At 48.2% G+C, this 18,295-nt stretch overlaps 1 protein-coding gene across 2 annotated transcripts in view; it reads right to left on the bottom strand.

Moving 5' to 3' along the window:
• The window catches only part of lyst (lysosomal trafficking regulator), an 89,970-nt gene that overhangs the window by 35,870 nt on the left and 35,805 nt on the right, over window positions 1–18,295 (bottom strand). For both annotated transcript variants that reach the window (XM_088609864.1, XM_088609865.1), the window contains exons 6-18: window positions 15,144–17,226; window positions 12,250–13,210; window positions 11,636–11,797; window positions 10,619–10,778; window positions 7,566–7,786; window positions 6,513–6,579; window positions 5,788–5,897; window positions 4,283–4,709; window positions 3,855–4,008; window positions 3,187–3,360; window positions 2,680–2,840; window positions 1,401–1,591; window positions 658–903 (exon numbers count right to left, since the gene is read on the bottom strand). In XM_088609864.1, coding sequence (XP_088465990.1) covers window positions 658–903; window positions 1,401–1,591; window positions 2,680–2,840; window positions 3,187–3,360; window positions 3,855–4,008; window positions 4,283–4,709; window positions 5,788–5,897; window positions 6,513–6,579; window positions 7,566–7,786; window positions 10,619–10,778; window positions 11,636–11,797; window positions 12,250–13,210; window positions 15,144–17,226 — 5,117 coding nt within the window. The remainder of the gene's footprint in view (window positions 1–657; window positions 904–1,400; window positions 1,592–2,679; window positions 2,841–3,186; window positions 3,361–3,854; window positions 4,009–4,282; window positions 4,710–5,787; window positions 5,898–6,512; window positions 6,580–7,565; window positions 7,787–10,618; window positions 10,779–11,635; window positions 11,798–12,249; window positions 13,211–15,143; window positions 17,227–18,295) is intronic.

The following is an 18,295-nucleotide window of genomic DNA, read 5'->3' on the forward strand; positions in this document are numbered from 1 at the left end:
GTGTTCGAAAGCATTGCTAATTGCATTGAATATTAGTGGAGGTAGTAAAAATACACGTCATCTCAACAAATAAGACAATTTGCTTTACAATTTAATTCTAAAATGCTTTTTTTACAAAATGTAAACTCCTTAAAAATCACATTAAAACCTGGACTCTCAGGGTTTCCAGGGGAGCTCATCCAGCAAAGTGCTGGCTATAACCTGGGTTCGAGCCTGGGTCATGATACTAGCCAACTGTGACTGTGACTCTCCAAGGTTGTGGTGACTCTCCAAGTGGCTCAGTGTCCCCCCCAGCCAGGGTAGAATCCCAAGTAAGATCTGGGTTAGCCAATCAGCACTATCTTGATTCCAAGAGAAACTGAATCCTGGGCCTGCATGTTCATGGTGATGTCAGTGAGCCTCCCAGCCAATCGGCACAGAAGCTCCTGTACGGCACTGCTGAGCCTGTAGTGTGTCTAGACATAAATGGCAGGTCAGAGCATGTCTGCACTTTCTCAGTCTCCCTTGGAGGGCACAGGGGCTTTTGATAGGAATCCAGATTTGTAGAAAAAGTCCCTAAGGGTGCAGATACATAATGAAAAATGGTTTGTCAATTCTCATCCAAATGTCCGGGTTCACCAATCACAGGTCATTCGGTACTGCTGTGAGGACACTCACCCTTGCGAAGAGGAAGACGAAGGTCCCAGCCCCCCCGATCCTGTGCAGAATGCTCTGAAGGCCCTGGGGTTCGGTGGGGCACAGGGTCCTCAGGTACTGGGGCTCCAGCACCATGCTCTGCGCCTCTTTAGCACTGAAGGGTCTCTGAGAGGCCACCATCTTGGCCTGCCCCTTCAGGCGGATCACCGGCTCGTAGATGGTGTACTGGGCTGGGCAGCTGGGCGCATAGGCCACTGCTAGGCTTTCCTGAGAACACATAGGCAGACCTCTACTGCTCCTCTAGAGAAAACTTCATCAAGACTTCAGTCTCACAAAACCCAGAGGTACAGCTTAGATATTCACAGGGTATTTTAAAGAACACTTCCACTATAGAAAATGGTATAGTTCTTCATTTTTTAAAAGCAGCTGTAACACTTTATCTAAACTTATCTTGAAATTATCTAAACCTTATCTGGCATTGTAATAAGTGCAGTAAAGTACAGAAATTGAGCAAAATCCTTTAAAAACCTTTAGATGTCATGGCAATCTTTCTGAAACAGTGTATCATTTAAATTACAGCTTTGGTTGAAAATGTAAAATACTGGAAACTGAATATTAGAAAGGCAACAGGCAACTTTTCCTGTAGTTCCTCTAACAACATCTAACAATGCCTTTACTGAAAAAGGAGGCGTTTTGAAGGCAATGATTCCTGTCTTCTGTGTGCTGGGAAAAAATCCAGACTCAATGACATGGCAGACACTTACAATCAGTGGCCCAGGGCCGATCTCCCTGTTCTTCATCAGCAGCTCCTTCAGTTCCTCACACTGCAGCCCCTCCAGAGTGATGTACTTGGAGAACCTCAGGCTGGGCTTCCCGTATTTGCACGGCATAATGGAGGTGAAATCTGGACCACTGGCATACAGGTAAAACGCCTCTTCGGGACCAATCCTAGAGCCTGGAAAAGACAGAGGCGAGAGATCAGTCAACAGAAAGACCCCAATGCAAGTGTGTTAAAAGTGAAGCTCCAGAGTGCTTTACATCCCCGTATCAGTAGTTTCAATTTAAACTCTGAACCAGGCCTCTACTGCCTTTACTTAAAGCGTTATTACAAAATGTTTAAGGGGACATCATTCCAGGTGGAAATTGCCTCTCAAAGTCCATGACAGTAAGAGGTTTTAATCTAAGTGGTTTCAACTACTGATGTACTTCTCCACATTCAAGAGGGAAGGTGTATTCCATTTTCTGGGGATTTTTCAATGTTGAAAAATCCAGGTGTCACAAAAAATGGTTGAGTTTATAAATATCATTTTTTTTAAAGGGGAACTGCAACACTATTTTTATATTTCGGGATCAGAAAGAATCTGCATTGATGAGTGCATTTCAAACCATAATGAACTTCAAATGTACACAGTATCTGCAGCTCCATATTCTGCGATTCAGAACGAGGCAACAAAACTTCTGGTGATGTGTGCGGCCTTATGATATTGCAAACAAACAGGCTTGTGAATACATAACCCAATAGAAATATGGCTCTCGACTGCTAGATGGTTTTGATGACAAACACTACTTGTTAACTGTCATATTTGAACATTTCTGTATTGAAATGTCTGCTGCACAACCTGTACTTATTGCTGGTACATCACGTTACATTAGTCATTACAGTGACTAGTGAGCAGGAAGGGCTACTTCATGTCATAATTTGGCAAACTATCGCTCTCGGCCTCGGAGAGACCAGGGATTTTAGACAAAAAGGAGACCATACAGTACTTTACAAAGTTCACGATTTTGTGCTTAATTTGGAATTTGTCAACTTTTCAAGACTGTCAATTAATTTGTTTATTTAACTCCCGATCTGAGATTGTTGTACTGCTGTTCCCCTTTTACGGTTGTGTGTGCGATTGTAAATTCTCCTGAAAAACACCAAGCATGTCCAATTGGATCTCTCCAACCTTTTCACTGCCCTAACTGGCTTTTTTGAAGACTGGCGTCTTACTTTGGGAGTGCAATCATGCCTGGTGTGACAGATGGAGAAGAGGGCCTTACCGTTAAAGAGCAGCAGACTGCCAATGTCCCAGCTCCCTGCCAGTCTTGACTGGTCCTCTGCTGAATGAACATAGTGGCCCACCATGCAGAAGGTCTTATTGCTGTCTGAGGATAAGCTGGACTTCCTTGGGAGAGTGTAGTCCAAAGAGATTTCGCATTTCCTGCAGGGGGAATACAAGTGTGCATGATATTGCTTGTCCATGCATTTATCCATTTACCACTCTGTCACTTGCCTTTTGATTTCATGGAGTAAACAAAAACTGCCTTTAAATGGAAAATCTTTCACAGCATAGTACCGATATAAACCCTGACACAAAGGATTCAGGATCACACTTAAACTACAGTAATCTTTAAATCAAGGTATGCTTCTCAACTAAAACTGACTCAACACTACATGTCTGAATGGTAAGAGCCAGATTTGAGCAACACCTCTGTCTTGACAGCATCGTGCTGCTGACGCGGGTGTCAGTATCATCGCTCAGTGTGCTAGGCATAAGGGTGCCCTACCTCTGCCCCGAGACCCACATCACCAGTTTCCCATGCACATTCTTCTTGCCCTCTGGCTGCTGGGTGTAGTTGAAGGCCAGATGCTGCCATCTGCCCGGAGTCAGAAGGCCTTCCTCCGACTCGGCCTGAGCCAGGAGGCCAGCCTTCATCTCATCGTTGGGATCGATGCAAATCCTGTCAAACCATCCAGACACCACAGCACTTAGAATGTGGGCCCCCCCGACCAGACCCCTTCACAGAGACAACACTAACAGCCTCTCTGCACCTTTCAGCGTGCCTAACTAGAACAAAGAACTAATGACATTTGTAATGATCCAGCTATTTCAATTGTGTTCTTTAGCTTGCAAGGTTGCAGGGTGGAACCAAGAAACTTAATTAATTTTCCTGGCTCTACAGAGACCCTCTCAGCTTATATAATCCATTGCAAACTAAAGCAGGTTAACAACTCCGTACAGACAAATCATTACCAAGGACTTTGTAAGGCCTACAGCTCAGCCCTATAAAGGTGGTAGCTGTCGATAGTTCAAACTGCACTAGTAATAATAGTAACATAGTAATAGTAATAACACAATAATAACATTATAACAGTAATAACATAATAAAAGTGATAACAGTAACAATGCAAACTGCACGGTATTACTGTTCCAACATCTAGCAGCTGTGCTTACCGGAAAATGAATGTCCCTGTGTTGAGATCAGCCCAGACCTGCAGCATTAGTGCTTTGGAGCCCAGAGAGATGACATGAAGACACCCTTCTTCCACCAGCTTGTCCCCAGAGCTGGAAGGACCCTGCTGGTCCGCCCCCCGTTTCTTCTCTCCTTCTGTGAAAGAGACACTTCAAGATGTGTTTATTCCTTCACTCCTATGAGGAAAGCATTTAAATCTGCCTCCCAAGGGCTTAACGCTAGACGTTGATTTCCATATCCAGAAACTCAGAACATTTCTTAAGTCTTTACCCCGTTCTTGACCTCTTGCTTCTAAATCGATAGGCGAGTTTTAGCACATCACCTCCACGAATAAAAGGATGGAGCGAACACGTCTGCGCAAAGCAAGCAATGCGGAAATCAGACAGACGCCCTCGGAGAGCGACAGTACCTGTGCTGTCCACGCTGCTGTCCCTGAACGCCCCCAGGTGCATCCTCCTGCGCTTCCTGCTCTTGTCTGCAGCACCGTCCCCGTCGGCAGGAACCTGGGCCCTCAGCCACAGAGACACGCCGAAGCCCTCCGCCATGTGGGGCCAGCAGTTCTGCCCCACCAGGGGCAGGTGGATGGGAGCCACGTGCCAGGAGGATGACAGCTGGTGGCTCAGGGCGTCGCCCTCGGCCTCTCTCCGGCCGGGAGACGCCCGGGCCCTCCGCAGCAGCCCCGCGCCCTTGGCCCCCGGCGCCCCGCTCTGCTTGGGCCCTGCGGGGGCCCCCCCGGGGCTGGAAGAGCTGGGCAGGAGCGGGAAGGACAGGTGCTGCAGGGGCTCCATGTGCACGTTCGCTTCCACGATCCGGAGGATCCCGTTCAGCAGGATCTCCTGCAGCACAGCCAGCGGGGGGACAAAGCTGAGGTTCCGATTCACTGAGCTGCGTCAGCTCGGCCTCTCTGCCCTGCTTGGTGGCTTACTGTGGTGCCCGGTCATTATGAACAGGAAATTAACATCTTCACTTCTGCTCGGTGCAGTGAACTGAAATCTGTGACACTGCAATTCTCTGAGTTGTTCAAACCTTCCATAGTTTGCACACTATATATTACAGATATGGTACATTGCACAGAGCGCAGTGTTCTTTACAGCTTTAGAAGACGTCTTAGGAAAAGTAGAGTTGTGGTGGGAAAGCTTTTCTTGGGCAAGTTAAATGACATTGCCGGAATTCTTTTTTAAAACTGTGCCAGCTTTTGAGAGCTGCCGATGTACAAATTAACAAGCTGCAGTGAGGTTCTCAAAGGACCTTCATCAGCGTAGCAGTACAGAAAATGCAGGTTTTACAAACAAATGCACTGGCTGCACAGTCCCTTCGCACACATTAGAACAGAACATCCACAGCCGAGGACAAGCCATTGAAGAAGGGGAAACTGTCTGTGCAGTGAAAAGGCCAGTCTGACCCAGTGAACATGAGTATAGGATGGAAAAACAGCTTCTGTGAGGTAACTGAGGAGACTGCTTCATCTTCATCATCAACAATCAACCCAACTGTCTGTCTTAAAGGAAAGCTGCTCATAGGCAATTCCCACCAGACAATGTACAAAAATCACAGCCTAACACGAACATTAGCTCTGTTAATGGTGCTGCTTAACTCAGTACATATTAAAGTATAAATTCCCTTGGTTAGAATGAACTCTGCAGTGTTTTCTAATTAATCACATCCAAGTAAGGAATGAATGAACAGAACTGTAATCACTGTCTGGAATGTCATTCTCCTAGAAAGCACCAGGCCAAAGGCAAATATTATGCTTCTTACTACAAATGGTTTCACTTCTGTTAATTCCCAGTAGAATGAAAGAAACAACACCTGCTGAAAGAGGATTGTTCTTGAGATATTGGTATTTTGTACACAATTTCTCAGAGCTGTTTTCGGGTACCTTACTTCACTTTGGCTGGGGAAAAGTGTACTCACAGTGGGGGGTGCTTTCTCCAGAAAGAGTCGGATCAGCAGGGACAGCTCTTCCGCCTGGATCCGCACACTCACCATGGCGACCAGGAGCTCCACCAGCACAGCCTGGCACTCTGCGGGGACAGGGTCACAGTTCACATCATCGACGCCAGCTTAGCTGACCCTCCCAGGACATCCCTCGTGCCAGCTGCCCCACCGACAGCTAACCTGGGCAGTTCTGAAATCTACAACCCTGGCAGCCTGACAAACTGTAGGTGAACATGAAGCCATCAAACCGAACAGGTTATAAATCAGGGGTTCTATTTAGGCAACTTGGAAAAGTACATTTATTGCCTTCAGCTTCCTATTCCTGCGAGGTGGTTTTGTCATGTTTCTAACTGGAGTAATTAATTTGGCACGTCTAGCAAGTACTGTAGTTAATTGATCTGATCTCCTCCAGATGTTTCTCTAGAGAAGCCTAGGACCCGGCTGCAACAACATGGACTGGTTCCACACTCCCCCAACCCGCTGTGCAAAGAGGTACACAGCGGGTTGTTCTTGTTCTCTTGTTCTCAATTTTAAATGCACTCCCACATTGCATTTGGACATTGCAAAAACATCCATTTTTTTTTCTGAAGAACTCCAAAGGGATGACTTTGTCCAAGCCTTTTTTTAAAAACGACCTGTGAGTAGGGCCTGTATTGTACTTGCACAAAGTAACAGCAGCAAAAACGATCCTGATGACATACCTGCTGCAGAAGGGTCTGCATGGCTCAAAATATTCTGAAATCCTGTTAAAATTGTTTTCACAGCACCCTACGGAAGCAAAATATCGTTGAAAAAGTTAAGAAAAAATATTTATGATTAACAAACAACTATCAAATTTTCATTCACTAGTTTTATCCCTCATCTTCAGAAAGGGTGGGGGAGGTTATTTCTCCTTTTACTTTTTTGGTCTTGGATTAACTGTGTAATTCTAAGTAATTCTAAACACCTTGAAACGTAGTTGTACGTATTGGGTAGAGAAATGAGGACATGAATATAACACTGGATATTAATAGGACTACAAGGATACTGACTGCTGATTTTACTTATTATAAAATATATATAAATATATTATAAATATATTATAAGTCAGTACAAAACTAAATTACACCTCCGTTATCATTCAACACAGAGGTGTTAAGTTTTCCTGGAAAAAAAATTTCTAGCATTGTTGTCTAGTGCAACTGCATAACACAAACTAAGCATGACAAATTTAGGGACTTGTCTTAAGATTGGACTTATTTTATAAACAAACCAGGTATGAACGTGTGCTTACATATTTGTTTTACAAGGCAGGCTAAAAAGACCCCGTCGTTGTACAAAGTACTGTAGGGTGTGTTTAACCATGTGAAATAATCCCTCTCATCACACACACAAAATTGTATGGTATATCAACTAAAATTCTGAAACAACACAGATTTGCGACAGGTATCAAACACAAATGGATTCTCACAGAATGGTGAAAGACTATCTGAAAGTTTATTATTTATTTCTGAATCAAATAGTGCTCAGTTATTTCAAAAGGATAGTCATTCCAACAGACATCTCAAGCACACGTTTGCGGTAGGGTTATGGTTACGATCAGAAATAGGGTGAAGGTTACACTTCGGATAATGCACAGGGCTCTGGAGTGTTTCCAAGCGGGCGGATCAAAGATGTGCATGAATGGCAGCTGTGAATCACATGGCTCGGTACGCGCGCTCCGTCTGACCCATTCTCTCGCCCGCTGACTCAACGCTGACTGTCGAGCTGCTCACCTGCTGGTAGAGCAGCATGGCGTTGCGGGGGCAGCTCTGCACCACCCCCAGCAGGCTGCGGAACACGTGGGTGAGCACCTGCAGGTCAGGGGCTCCTGCCGACAGCAGCTGCAGCTCCATGGTGCAGATCTCGGGGTACAGGAGCACCCCCCGGCTAGGATCCTCTGCCAGGCTCCCCAGTTCGCTCTCGCCGGGAGGGGGGGGCTCCGCTCCTCTCTCTCCTGTCACAGAGAGCACAGGGGCAGGGCAGAGCCTCGTCAGCTGAAGAAGAGGAGCCGTTTCACATGCAGTCGATGTTGGATAATGATTTCTACATCAAAGCAAAGCGTTGGCAACCTTTCAAAAATGAGAGCCCCTGTCCAGAAAAAGGTAGGCTAAGGAACTGCCTATAAACAATTCCAATGTAAGAGTGAAGGCACTCAGGCCATTCAAAGACCCAGTTTGAGCTCAGCACCAGCCGATTCAGAGGTAAGATAAGAAACTGGGTCATTCCACTTCACCTCTCAACCTGCTACTCACATCTCCATCTCAGTTCAGGAAGACGAATGCACATCCAAGAACAGAGCAAGCCAAAGGTTTTATCAACCTAAAGAGTACACAGCCTATAACTGCTATTCACTGATCATGGATAGACCCCCTCCTTTGTCATAAAAGCTAGTGGCCTAAAGAATTCTTGCATCAGGAAAATACAAAGTTTCCAGAACGATGCTCCAATTACTACAGCTCCCACTGCAAAAGACATTTATACCCGTTACCTCAGGTTACTCATGTAAAAGCTTAGTTTCCACTTGGAATCTTTTTGATTAAAAAGAATCAACCTTCATGGCCTGCAAGAAAAACCACCACTTGACAAAACCCTGGCATGAATTTGTATTCTGCTTTCATTCCCTGATAGGTGAGCTGATGTGGAGGAGGCAGGGACAATGAACAGTATACAGGGAAACAGTAATGTTACGGGTAATTACAGCTCATGATTATGGGGGATTGCTGAACATTACATAACCTTTATACAGTTTCCATTACTCACACCTACGCCTTTCCATTTAAACACCTGACCTTTGGCTCTGTAAATGGATAAGCACTGCACAGCAGACAGTCTTGATACGCACGACTCGCGATTTGGACACAACAATTGCTCCTCCTTACTGAAACCCTGTCCAATACACATCAATCTGGTTCCAAGGCAGAAATGCAAGGCTTACGTCATGTATGTGACAAAACGACTCTTCCCAGTCTGAGCTCCTTATGAGCAATTTAATGCTTCATGTTTATTAAGCCACGTGTAGCAGCCAACACGAACTACATGTATGATTTAACACGCAGACAACTGGGGAAAGGCAAGAAGGGCAATTGTTTTCATTGGTAAAATCTAACACTGCACACATCTTTGGCACCTCCTATATCCACAAACTGCTAACAGTCCCTCTCCAGCTCTGCTTTCCTCTCTTATAAGCTCATTAACTGATTGGGGTGATTTTCAATTAATACCGCACTGTTAAAACAGCTGCTGGCGTTGGGTGATGTTTACAGCTTCTGTGCATTTTAAGAAGATTGCAAAAACAATTGGCTTGTTTTCTTCAGTGCTGTGACCAATATGTTTGCTACCCATTGTTTTTTTTCTGGATATCCAAATCGGATCACTCTGAAGCAAACGTTTGCGAAAGAGGCTTAAGCACTCAATATCATCTTTTCACTCGCTAGTGCTTCATGAGTGGTTTTTGTAGGCTGAAAGCAATGAGAGGAGACTGCCCATTCCTAGCCCTCCAATGAATACAGATAACGCAGGCACTTCGGCGTCTCAGATCATCACCGCATGGACTGACAGCTTTGAGGTTCAAGCAGGCTACAGTCTAGACAATATAATACCGGAGTCTGCCACACTAATGAGTTTCCTACTTTGGCATATAAAAGATTTTATTATTATTGTGACATTTTGTTTCCCCAGACAAGGAATCAGTACAGCTACAGGATCAGTGGGCCCTGTGAACACTTCAGTGAAGTGTATCTGACGAAAACGAAAACGGCAATAAGACAGAACAGGGAGTGTGCGTACAGTAACCACGGCAACCCTCCTGATGCGGTTGCCCTGGAAACACCTCTGCCGTCAACTAGGAGATGCTGGGCCTTGTGGGGAAATGCGAGTTGAGCAAGCGTATCGATTTCGAGCTTGGGCAGAAAGTGCTCATCGATAAGGGAGAGCCACAGATGTTGAAAAGAAACGGCGTTCACTGCTTCTCATGCCCAAATAATGGTCCAATAGTAGGTTCTTTGAATAGAGGATCAAAAATAAAACAATTGGGGTCCTGGAGGGCTAAAGAAAACCACAGCAGTTCCCCGTTCACTGCGAGGTCATCCCGTGCAAGACAAGAGTTTCACCAGGACTCAGGCTTTGCGTGGAGTCCTCACACCAGAAGGAACGTAACATCGGTGGGGAAGTAGAAGTGCAAGTCTCTATTCTCAAACCAAACAAGCAAAGTATTCTTCTGAAACACTGCATCATTAAACTCACATTCTTTGAATAATAAGATGGTGGTAATGTAACACGGCAATAGAGCAGGAAAAAGCAGAAAGTCTGGAAGCCTAGGTTGTCACGATACAAACAAACAATATATATGCATAATGCAGTGATGAGTTGCAATTCACATTTATTGTGGCTACTATTCTCTGTATCTCAGAGACCGTGAGCATCCCACAGCACCGCTACTCCAAGTGCACATCTGTCCACACCCCCAGGCAAGCACGGATGTTACAACTCTTAAAGCTGCTAAAGCTACATCTCCATCAACCAAACACGAGAGGAAAGTAGATTTTTCTAAAGTGTTATTCTTTAGCTCAGCTTCTTCTGGGCAAAGACACCTCTCCCTGCGTCTACTAATCAAGTCGTTTCCAACCGCTAACAAAACACCCTATCGTAAATCAGAACAAATTCATTTCAATATGTGCATCAGTCTCCTTGCCCAACAGTACCCTCAATTTTTTTTACCACAGGTTGCTTATGCTAAATAAGCTACTGGTCACCTCTTTGGTGCTGAAGCCCAAAACCCGCACTCTACCTTCCTCCCGGCTGGCCATGTCCTCGGGGTTGCTCTCACTGTCGGCCTCGTACCCCTCCTCCTCGCCCGGGAGTTTGACGCCGCAGCACTGGGGCTCCTCCACCTCCTCCGACAGGTCCCCGAGGGGGGCGGCTGACTCCTCCTCACCGGCCTGGTGCTTCTGTCGCAGTGGGAGAAGAGGGATCAAGAGGGCTTCTTCCCCTGCCTTTCTCCAGCGGGCCTTCAGGCTCGTCTCAAAAACAACAGGATGGATTTCTGCTTCTGACTTTCCTTGCCTCCATAACACAGAAGTGCGCCTGCACTTCCTATATACAGTATCGCAATGTCGACACTGCCCCCTAGAAATGTTTAAAATCCTGATCTCTGCAACATGATCATCCAATTAAATTAAGACATGCATCAACTTCTGATCAAATAAGATTAATTCCTTGCCAGGAGAATAGTCGCTTCATTGCATACAGATGTTTAGTCAATTAAACTGTAAGTCAAGAACAAGCTCTTCCAGAGCTGCAGGAATGAGACGACAGCCTTGTAAGCACTTCTGTGTGACACATCAGGGAACCACCTCTTACACAAGATGTGGGCAAGAAAGTCTGGTTGTGCAATGCAAGACTACAGTGCTTCTTTCTTTCCATTGAAAACCACATCTCTCTTTTTTAACCCATGCAGTACAGAAAACCTGTACTGATTTCTTTGGATATTCCAAGAAAAGTCCAAAGCTGTGATCTCCAACTCCTGTGAACAACTCCTGCCCCTGATTTTCTCTTGATTAACAGAGTACTGGCAATCATTTCTGCTGGTCTTGTTTCTGGCACGTTATTAGCGATTTGAGAAGGGATTTGACTCAAATTTCACGGCTCTCTCACAATGACTCATGACAATTGTCACAATGTCTTCCTTTAACAGGAGGTAAAAAAGTGCAAGGACAGCTGTTTAAAAAGTTGAAGTGTTAATAGTGAGCGTCGCACATGTGCCTTTACAACAGTGATATTCACCGCTGGTCCTGGAGGTCCTTACCCTCTCCGTTTTCTCCTCAGGGGATTCCGAGCCGGAGGAGACCTCTGCCAGGGCCACGCGGAGCAGGGAGTCGAACAGCGGGAGAGCGAGGTCCGAACTCACCACCCCGGAGTGGGACAGCTGCTCCCGCACCTCGCCGAGGGTCTCCTCGACGGTCAGCTGCTGTGGAAGACCAGACACACGGTGACGCAAGGTGCCCTCAGCAGCCCCGCAAGGACCCCGCCAACGGGTGTTGAAACGGGGAGAGGCCAACTTACAGCCAAGAGAAGTCCAACAACATCAGAATAAAAAACTGGGTAACAAAAAGGGGTATCGCCGCCATTCCAAAATTTCATAACTGTTTCTCAACAAAGGAAGAACATAGGTTTTGTTCATCTCTAATGATTTCAGAAGTCGTAAAGGAGTGAACTACTTTAAAAATGTCATCAAAGAGGGGCTCTGAAACACAAGACTGGAGTCGAGCTGTAATTAATTCAGCTAGTGCTACTGCAGTGATGAGAAACAGCCCAGACCTTGAACAATCCAACAAAACTGCATTAAAAGACACTACAGCAGCAGTAGTGGAAGAGGACACTAAACTTGAAACCACTCAAACAACACGGGGAAGTCAATACCTGAAAGGAGAGCTCTGGTTCTGTTTTCTGGGGTCCCTGGTTAGCACTGTGCAAGCATATTGCCAGCAGAGCTTCCAGGAGCCTGATGCTCTGAAGGGGCCACTCCTCTTCCAGTCTCGCGGCCGAGTCTTTCCCATTGGATGCAATCTGTCCCAGGCTGCAGGCGTCGGCCAGCCCCCGATGGCAGTCGTCCGCCTGGGTGGGCAGCGAGGTGACGGACCCTGGCGGGCGGAGATCCTGCTGGGATGGGCTGGAGCTGCCTTGGGTGTCCCTCTTCTTGGCCTTGCTGTCCTTGGTTCTTAAAGCCAGCTTCTGGATGACCATGATGATGAGCCGGGGGCAGACGTCCAGCCCGCCTAGCTTATAGAACTGCCTCTGGAAGACAGGGCTGGAGAGGTAGATCCCGCGGCAGGCGGCCCACACGTCTGCTGCCCGGCGGATCTGTTCCTTGGAAGGCAGCACCACGCTGTCGGGGGACAGACAGGGCAGGCGGCCGCCCAGGGGCTCACTGGCCGTGCTGTCGTACCCCGAGGTGTCCTCCGAGTCGTTGGCCGAGTCCCGGTCCGCCTCCGCCTCCTTGCTGACGCACAGGAAGGCCACGCACAAGAAGAGGTTGATGGCGCCGAGGTGGGCCTCGCTCCCGCCTCCTCCCCGGCTGCTCCTCCTGCGCGGGCCGGCCTCCTTCAGCCCCGCGTAGAACCTGCTGAGGTTCTGTGGCCCCTCTCCCGCCGCCCTGCCGCCCGGGCCTGCCCCCTGCTCCAGCGCCTGTGCCTCCCTCTCTCTCTCCTCGGCCTCGGCGGTCTCCGGCTCTCGCAGGGCGCCGGCTGCCGGCTGCTCCCCGGCTGCACTCAGGATCAGAGTCTCAAACACTTTCAGCGCCGACGACCGCACCGGGTCCAGGTAGATCAGCTCCGTCATCTGACTCAAGCCGTTACAGCTCAGGAACTGGTCCCTGATCACCCTGAGGAAGGCACACATCGGCAATGAGACCTCCTGCGGCACGACTCGGCACGACTCGGCACGACTCGGCACGACTCGGCACGACTCGGCACGACTCACTTTGGTTTCAAGTCAAACTATAGCACAGCCAACACATCAGAACACGGAGGAAAACAGGAAATGACACAGAGGAAATGGACTAAAGGGAAGAAGGTACTGTAAAGTAATTATTTACATCTTCACTCTCGGGAGTCCGAACATTTAGCAGTCTTAAGGTCTATAATGCTGATGTATGCAAGGACATTTGTGGACAATTAATATGTATCAGTTATATGAATAAATTATTTAACAGCTTACCATATTCTTAGTATGACAAACACAGAATTACAAAACTGATCTATAAAAAAATATGCACATGAATATAGATTATGTAGCTTGCATGTCATTTAGGCCAAATAAATGGCTGATCTATTAAAAAAGGCAAAAAAAGAAATTTAAATGGACGTATTTCATAAATCACTGCAGCGATTTAAATTAAGATATTCTAGGGATTTTAAAAGCTTCCAGAAATGACAAAAAAAAACATCAGATCTCATTTCATATACAGTATATCTCTATTTAATGGTAAATGCAGAGGATGAATTAATTCCTTCAGGACAGTCAGAAACTGAAAATCTGGGTTGACATGTTCAGCTGCCTGCTGTGAGAGAAGCTGAAATACCAGAACCATAATCTTGCAGGATGCAGGATTAAACCACTAACATAACCTAAGATACCGCATGACTCTCACAGTAGAGAAATACTTCCATGTAGTAAGTTTCTTAAAGTAACAGGATGGACCTGGTTTAAACACACGTCCAGGACATGTGTCAAGATGGAGAAAACTTGTGCAAAACCCTGTGCATCTCTCCTGAATCAGTTCCTGTATCAAAATGTTCCTCCGCTGTCTCCTTTGTTGCCTCACCTTTTTATTTGTATAAGTCACTATAAAAGAATTTAGCAAATTACTGAAGAAGCAATCCCTTTTCTAAGAAATGAACCACTGTATTTGTCTTTCAAGACATTCAAAGCTGTCAAAAAGGCTTCAAAGAACAACATGCTGTTACTAGATTATACAAGGGAATGAGGGAGCTCCGTTTGTTTAAAAAGCCTGCTCTATGGAATTCTAATCTCTACAAAACACACTCCAGGGAGGACACTCTACACTCAACACAGGACATTTTTTCTCTCAGGTTTTCCTCTAATTTGTAACTTTACTCTTCCTATAACTCTGCTCGCGAGACTGGCTGTCTTGCCCTTTCTGTACCGTTCCTATATCGCCGGCAAACCTGGAAGACAGTGTTCACTGCTGCACTGCTCATGAATAAAAATCCCCTTAGCCACATATTTTACAGTAAGGGGAAAAAAGGCAAAATTGTACAGTGCAGGTAACAAAGCACAAGTGAGGAGGTCATCTTATCAGCTTGTGTCAAGTGCACCACACAGTGCTGAAAAAAAAACTATTTTAATTTAAACTTCATTACCAGCTGCTGAAAATAAAATCAAAACAAAAATATTTTCTCTATACGAATACTCTATACCTCACTATAATCATTGATAAATTATCATTATGATAATTTGAATTATTTGATGAAAGATCATTATGTTATTTATTTACACTTATTATGTCATTACAGGCCTCATTCATATACCTGCTTTATCAGCCAGCACCCACCAGCAGCAATGCACTGCAGATCAGGTGGGGAAGCTCTGCTTCACTAGATGGATGAAGAAGGAACTTAGCCAACTGCGACAAGAGGTTTAACGGTGTGACACACTCGCCGAGAGTCTGAAATCCTTTAATCGCCATCACAAGACGCGTGCGCGCGAAGCCAGCTCGGATCGAACGGGTCTTCGGCATTCACCTTCAGCCTGGCCGCTCGCTGGAGGCGGCCACCGGGGGAAGGCGGTCTCACCTGGACTTGAGGAGCGCAGGCAGCGTCTGGAGGTAGACCTGCAGGACCTCCAGGGGCAGGCAGGCGCTGTGGTAGCTGCAGACCTCGGCGCAGGTGGTGGCGATGGCCAGCTGCTGGGCGTGGTGTGCCAGCTCCACTCCCCTCTGGAGGACGGGGCTAAATATGTGGGTGTAGAGCTGCCACTGCACGACCGCATTGCCCCGCTGGGTGAGCTGGCACACGTGCCCGGCGATCTGCAGGCTCAGCTGCCGGTCCTCGCTAAACACCAAGTCCTGGTAGGCCTCCAGGGCGTTCCACTTCCACAACATGTCTTCTGCCCCTCCGCTGGGCAGGATCCCCTGGGGGCGATAGGACGGGCTGGGCGAGGCCGAACTCGGCTCGGCCCCCCCCTCCAGGCTGGGCAGCTGGCTGCCGTCCACCGTGCAGATGTTGCAGGAGGCCTGCCTGGCCTTCTCGGAGGGCTGCCCCCCGCCCAGCTGCTCCAGCACCAGGCGGCTCAGGAGGGTGAGCACGTGGGGCTGGTAGCTGCGCAGGGCCGGCGCCCGGAAGGCGTGCAGCAGCGGCGCCACCACGGAGCGGGGGTCCATGCAGCAGCAGATGCCCACCGCCTGCACGCCGCCCAGGATCTGCAGGCAGGCGGGCCCGCCGGAGGACACGTGCTGCAGGAGGCGGAGGCACTGGTGGGCGCAGGCCGCCAGGCAGCAGCAGCGGTCGGGGTAGCGCACCTGCCCGTCGGGGGCCTCCTCCTCGAAGGGGTTGTGGTGCGCCGGCTGCTTGAAGGCGGAGACGGGCAGGCCCGAGAGGTCCCGGTGGTGGTGGAGGAAGTGCGAGTACTCGCAGCGCCGATGGCGGCGGCGGGCGCACACGGACTGGTGCAGCTGCTCCGACTTGGCCTTCTTGACGGCGCTGACGATCTTCACCACCCCGCCGACCAGGCCCCGGGCCCGCTCGGCGGCCTCCGCGGCCACGCCGGCGTCCCGCGCGCCCAGCCACTCCATCTGCAGCACGGCGTCCTCGAAGAGCTCCAGGCCCCGGTGCTGGACGAACTCGTGGAGGAGCTCCACGGCCTGGCTGAAGAAGAACGGGTTGGGGGCGGAAGCCTGCAGGCATCCCAGCAGCACCTGCAGGACGCCTTCCAGCAGCTCGGGCAGCAGCAGCGCGCGGTGGCGGCTCCGGGAGAAGGAAAAATCGTCCTGCACCTCCCGCAGGGTCTTCTTCGGGCGGGGAGCGAAGGGGTCGGCCTGCCTCTCCAGGCAGCTGCGGATCCTCAGGGTGGCCCGCAGGAGGTCTGTCAGATTCCTCCGCAGGTTGTCCGGCAGGGCCTCCCTCTGGCCCACGTCCACCGCCATGAGGTGGAGTATGGTGCGCAGGAGCATCCTCTGGATCAGGGCCGTGGGCTCCTCCGTCCAGCCAGCCGCCAGGTCCTCTCCTATCCCTCTGCCTCCCTCGCCTTCCTCCCCGCCGCCGCCGCCGCCGCCTGGGCCGCAGCAGTCCCCAAACTCGGCGAGGACCTCAGTCAAGGTGGGCACCACGCTGACGGCCAGGCAGGGGTTGTGATTTAACGTCATGTCGAACTTGCAGACCTTCTCCAGCAGGGAGAGCAGCACGTGGCACAGGTCGAAGGGCGAGTTCTCCATCCGGTTGAAGATGGACAAGGCAGCCGGGTCGCTCAGCGTCTCGGAATCGGAGGGCGGGCCGCCGGCGAGGCGCGGGTGGGCCGCAGTCCTGTCCGCGGTGGTCATGGCGTCCGCGAGGGGCGACGTCGGCGGGGGCGTTCTGGACAAGCGGGGCTGGCCACTCACCAGGTGGCTCGAGATGTGTGCCCTCCGGTACTTGCAACCAGCGCTGATCGTCTTCTCATCGGAATTGGCCTCCGAGTCGGAAGTGGAGAGCTGGGATTTCCGGGCATCCCTCACCGAGTAACGCTGGGCACCCCTGCGCTGGCGCCGGGCTTTCCAGCTGCCGGAGGCGCGCTTGGGGGCCACCGGCACCTCCGAGCCCGTCTTCTCCTGGGCTCCCTTCACGGGGGGCACCCTCCCTTCCCTGCTGAAGCAGACCTCCGCCAGCGAAGGCAGGATGAAATCTGAAACAGTCAACGAAATAAAAAAAAATCACCACAGCTGGGGTGAAAATAACCTTATTTGCTGGGGGAATAAAAAAAGATACCCGGAACAACGAAGTGCCACCAAAATGACATTAAAAATGGCTCTTCTTCTTTTTTTTTTAAACCCAAGGATGCCCTATCCAAAATGAGCATAATACACAACAAGGACACAATCAAATATTTTGGCAGTGTTAGAAAACAAGTAACATTAATAGTTTAATCGCTATTGCGTTATTAAATTATTAAATAAGGCATGCTGCCCTACCATTTAATGGTAGCAAGACAGTGTGCCCCAAATCAAGGTCTGCATCTCGCCTATGGGATTGATTCACAACTTAAATATAGTAACTAATAAGGTAAAAATGTATGAGGCCCTCGTTAAAAAGGATTAGCAGGCCTTTACTAGAAGCCTGTGTCTCATCAGGGTCAATAACCTCAGTCAGCAACCAAGATTGTAATAATAATCCTGTGCAGCACACAACACCCTGAACAACAATATTTTAATAACAGTTAACACTAATGAGGTTAGTCTTAACCTTGAGATAATCGAATATATTTATAATACTACAACCTTTTAAAAGAAGACAATGAACAAGATGGATGATTGAAGCATACTGGGCACAGTTACTGAAGCTCATTTCTAAATACACCTTGCTATATATAGATTCACGCTGAAAAACATTTGCAGATAATAAACTAGCTAACAGCGAGTAAAAAACAATTAGCTAACAGCTAATCAAACCTGGTCAAGTTTTATTGGGTGAACTAAAATCTAGTTTATTGGGTGAACTATAATGCCTGCATTATTGATCATGATTGTTTTTAATGTAAAAGTATTTTAAAAAATATAAGGAAAAAAATAAGCGTGTCGCAAAAATACTTTCCCTTTTGGTTTTGATTGCTAAGATCTAGAGAATGACCTTAAGAACTCATCGCATGCGAGCAGTTAACCTTTAGACATTTGACAAGCATGTGTCATTAGTCTTTCACTTCCATTTAAATGCAGTAAAACCACATTGCAAGATGCATTCAAGCTTTCTGCTATAAG

The sequence above is a fragment of the Lepisosteus platostomus genome, chromosome 17 (assembly GCF_059453375.1).
Source record: "Lepisosteus platostomus isolate fLepPlt1 chromosome 17, fLepPlt1.hap1, whole genome shotgun sequence".
Lineage (NCBI taxonomy): Eukaryota > Metazoa > Chordata > Actinopteri > Semionotiformes > Lepisosteidae > Lepisosteus > Lepisosteus platostomus.